General features: G+C 39.9%; 2 protein-coding genes across 2 annotated transcripts in view; one reads left to right on the forward strand and one right to left on the reverse strand.

Moving 5' to 3' along the window:
- ruvbl1 (RuvB-like AAA ATPase 1) overlaps positions 1 to 1392 on the forward strand; it is a gene marked incomplete at its 5' end in the record, with an annotated part of 6162 nt that extends 4770 nt beyond the window's left edge. Inside the window, 4 exon segments of the mRNA XM_014009082.1 lie at positions 152 to 350; positions 443 to 545; positions 614 to 705; positions 1092 to 1392. Of these exon segments, the coding sequence (XP_013864536.1) occupies positions 152 to 350; positions 443 to 545; positions 614 to 705; positions 1092 to 1251 (554 nt within the window). The 3' untranslated portion in view covers positions 1252 to 1392.
- Positions 1393 to 1690: 298 nt separating this feature from the next.
- Positions 1691 to 2918, reverse strand: part of mustn1a (musculoskeletal, embryonic nuclear protein 1a) — a 1842-nt gene continuing 614 nt past the window's right edge. The window contains exon 3 of the mRNA XM_014009085.1: positions 1691 to 2693. Within this exon, the coding sequence (XP_013864539.1) occupies positions 2596 to 2693 (98 nt within the window). The 3' untranslated portion in view covers positions 1691 to 2595. The remainder of the gene's footprint in view (positions 2694 to 2918) is intronic.

A 2918-nucleotide genomic window follows, 5' to 3' on the forward strand; every position in this document is an offset into this window, starting at 1 on the left:
TACGCACGGTTTTATAAATCTGAATTTTTTTTGGTGTACGCCATTTCTGCCTTGTGGCCGTACGTTCACTTTTAGTATGGTTTCCACGCAATCCTTTATAAATGAGACCCCAGATATCTGACTGTGACTCACTGTTTGTTTCTCGTTCCAGATAAGCTTCGCGCTGAAATCAACAAGGTGGTGAACCGCTACATAGACCAAGGCGTGGCCGAGCTCGTACCCGGTGTGCTGTTTGTGGACGAGGTGCACATGTTGGACATCGAGTGCTTCACCTACCTGCACCGCGCCCTGGAGAGCAGCATCGCCCCCATCGTTGTGTTCGCCTCAAACAGGGGGAACTGTTTGATCAGGTGAGAGGCGTGTCACGCGTTTCACAGAAATAAACCCCACCGTTAAGCAGAACGGAGGCTCTTAGTTTTGAAACGTCCACGTTGTTTCTTAGAGGGACGGAGGACATCAGCTCTCCACACGGGATCCCTCTGGACTTGCTGGACAGAGTTATGATAATTCGCACCATGTTGTACACGCCTCAGGAGATGAAGCAGGTGAGTCTGGGAGTCGGCGTGGGGCTCTGGGACTTCTTACGTGTTGCTAACGAGGCTCTTCCTTGTAGATCATCAAGATTCGCTCTCAGACGGAGGGGATCAGCATCAGCGAGGAAGCGCTCACACACCTGGCAGAGATCGGCAACAAGACCACCCTCAGGTGCTTCCAAACTCAAAGTTATACGTATTAAAGTTGTATCGTCTCCTCAGTGATATTAGAGTTTATACATTTAAATAGGTTTCAAGCACCTAACAGACAATTTTAAGAGCTTTACGATGAAGCCTCAAATCAGGATTATTGTAAAATGAATTTATTTGCACTCCACAAAATTTGGTACTGTTGAATTTAGTATGTCTGGTGCTAAAAATAAACATTTAAACAAACAACCTGGATGTTTAAGGCTGTTTGGATGTAGAGCAGCCTTGARGTTGAAATGTGAGTAACTTTACCAGGAAACAAATTCTTTAAATTTCTGAGGCTTGACTTCTTTTCTTTCTAATCATCAACTGATGTTTGTAGTTTTCATCTTCCCTGTTTGCTCTCAGGTATGCTGTGCAGCTGCTGACACCAGCCAGCCTACTGGGCCGAGTTCAGGGGAAAGAGACGGTGGAGAAGGAGCAGGTGGAGGAAATTAACGAGTTGTTCTACGACGCCAAGTCTTCTGCTAAAATCCTCCAAGACCAACATCACAAGTTTATGAAATAAAACCACGGTTCCATTTTTTTTTCCTCACAGGCTGGATGTGAAAGCTCTGATCCACAGTTTGTTCCTTTTATCTTTCCATTTTTTTTCCTCTGTGTCATTTACTGTAGTTCTGTTCAAATAAATTTAAAGTTTTGTTCTTATAACATTTTGAATTAAAAAAGAAAAATACATTGCCTCGGTTTTCTTATTTCTGAAAATTGAATCACATTTATATTACTGAAATATTCATCAGTGCTTAATGTCCTTTTAAATAAGCAAATAATAATTAAATTAATGGTGTTTTACATTTTCACACTAAATTACAGACCTCTAATAATGAAAACTTATTTAACACAAACTGAATGTATTCTTTAACAAAAAGGTCAGAATTTGATCAAATCAGTGTAAAGCAAACAATGCATGTGTTGCATAAAATTGTCATTTTAAACACTCAGACCTGGAGACTGCAGACACATTTTATTAGGCAAATGATAAACTATTAGTAAAATTCTTGAAATCAAACTTACACTTAAAATACTCAGTGGTTGCATTTCTGTCAACAGATATTTTACTTGAGGCCCTGTCACACTAGACAACTTATGAACATTTTAAAGATATCTACATTTAAAAAAATCAACAGGAAGCTTATTTTCGGTGTGTACATAATGTAATTTGAACAAATTGATCAAATATATAACTTTAACTAGCAATTTAGACAAAGTTGGGCCTTTATTCAGAAGTTACAATAAACTTCAAATTACCCTATTCTGTTCATGCCAATCACACATTTTGATCATGGAGCTGCARATGAAAATAGTTAAATTATATTAAGTTGTACATGAATAAACAGGTTAATTTATCATAAGCTTGCATGTGTAAGGTTGGTAAGTAAATCTGTTAGATAAATATGGCATTTTTTCTGTTAGATTCAACAGAACAGAACACACAGAAATGTCTAAACAAAAAGCCTCAAATTGATTTAAAATGATGTTTTAGTTATTCTGTCACATTGCACCACTGGACAAGTCACTTCATGTTCTGGTTTTATTATTGAGTGTAAAATTACAGCTTGAGCTACATTTGCAACATGACTTTTTTAAAGCCTGAATTTTATCAGGAAATAAACAGAACCAACTCCCCCCAGCAGGGCTGTAAGGGTGAGGATGGTGCTACAGCATGCCCTGATGGATGCCAGTACACATGTGTGTCCAAATACATGTTGAAGAACTGATAAAAAGGAAATTAGATTTCATTACTGCTGCATGTGTTGAATGCTAATAATAAATGTGATCTTATTGGTTTTGTTAAACCTGGTCAAAGTGGACCGTAGTCCAGCCCACCAACAGCACAGCTGGTCTCCCCCCATCACTTCCTGACAGGTCGAGCTGAGCGCGAGTTGAAAACCGTCTCTGCTCCTGACCTCGCTCCACTGAACACGGAGGGAGCCGCTTTCCCCACTTTCTCTACAAGAAACCAAAGATCTGATTATTTCACTGCTCCTGAAACAGCAACGCTGATGAAGGACTGTTGGTCTGAGCTGCATGTTTGATGAGAAGAGACAGAGAGAGAGAATCCTCCCATCATTCCTACACCCTTTTCCTCTCTGTATATGGTGTGGAAACTCAAGCATCGTGAGAAACTCCCCTTCACACACACACACACACACACACACACACACACACACACAC

This window comes from Austrofundulus limnaeus, unplaced genomic scaffold (genome assembly GCF_001266775.1).
Source record: "Austrofundulus limnaeus strain Quisiro unplaced genomic scaffold, Austrofundulus_limnaeus-1.0 Scaffold55, whole genome shotgun sequence".
NCBI lineage: Eukaryota > Metazoa > Chordata > Actinopteri > Cyprinodontiformes > Rivulidae > Austrofundulus > Austrofundulus limnaeus.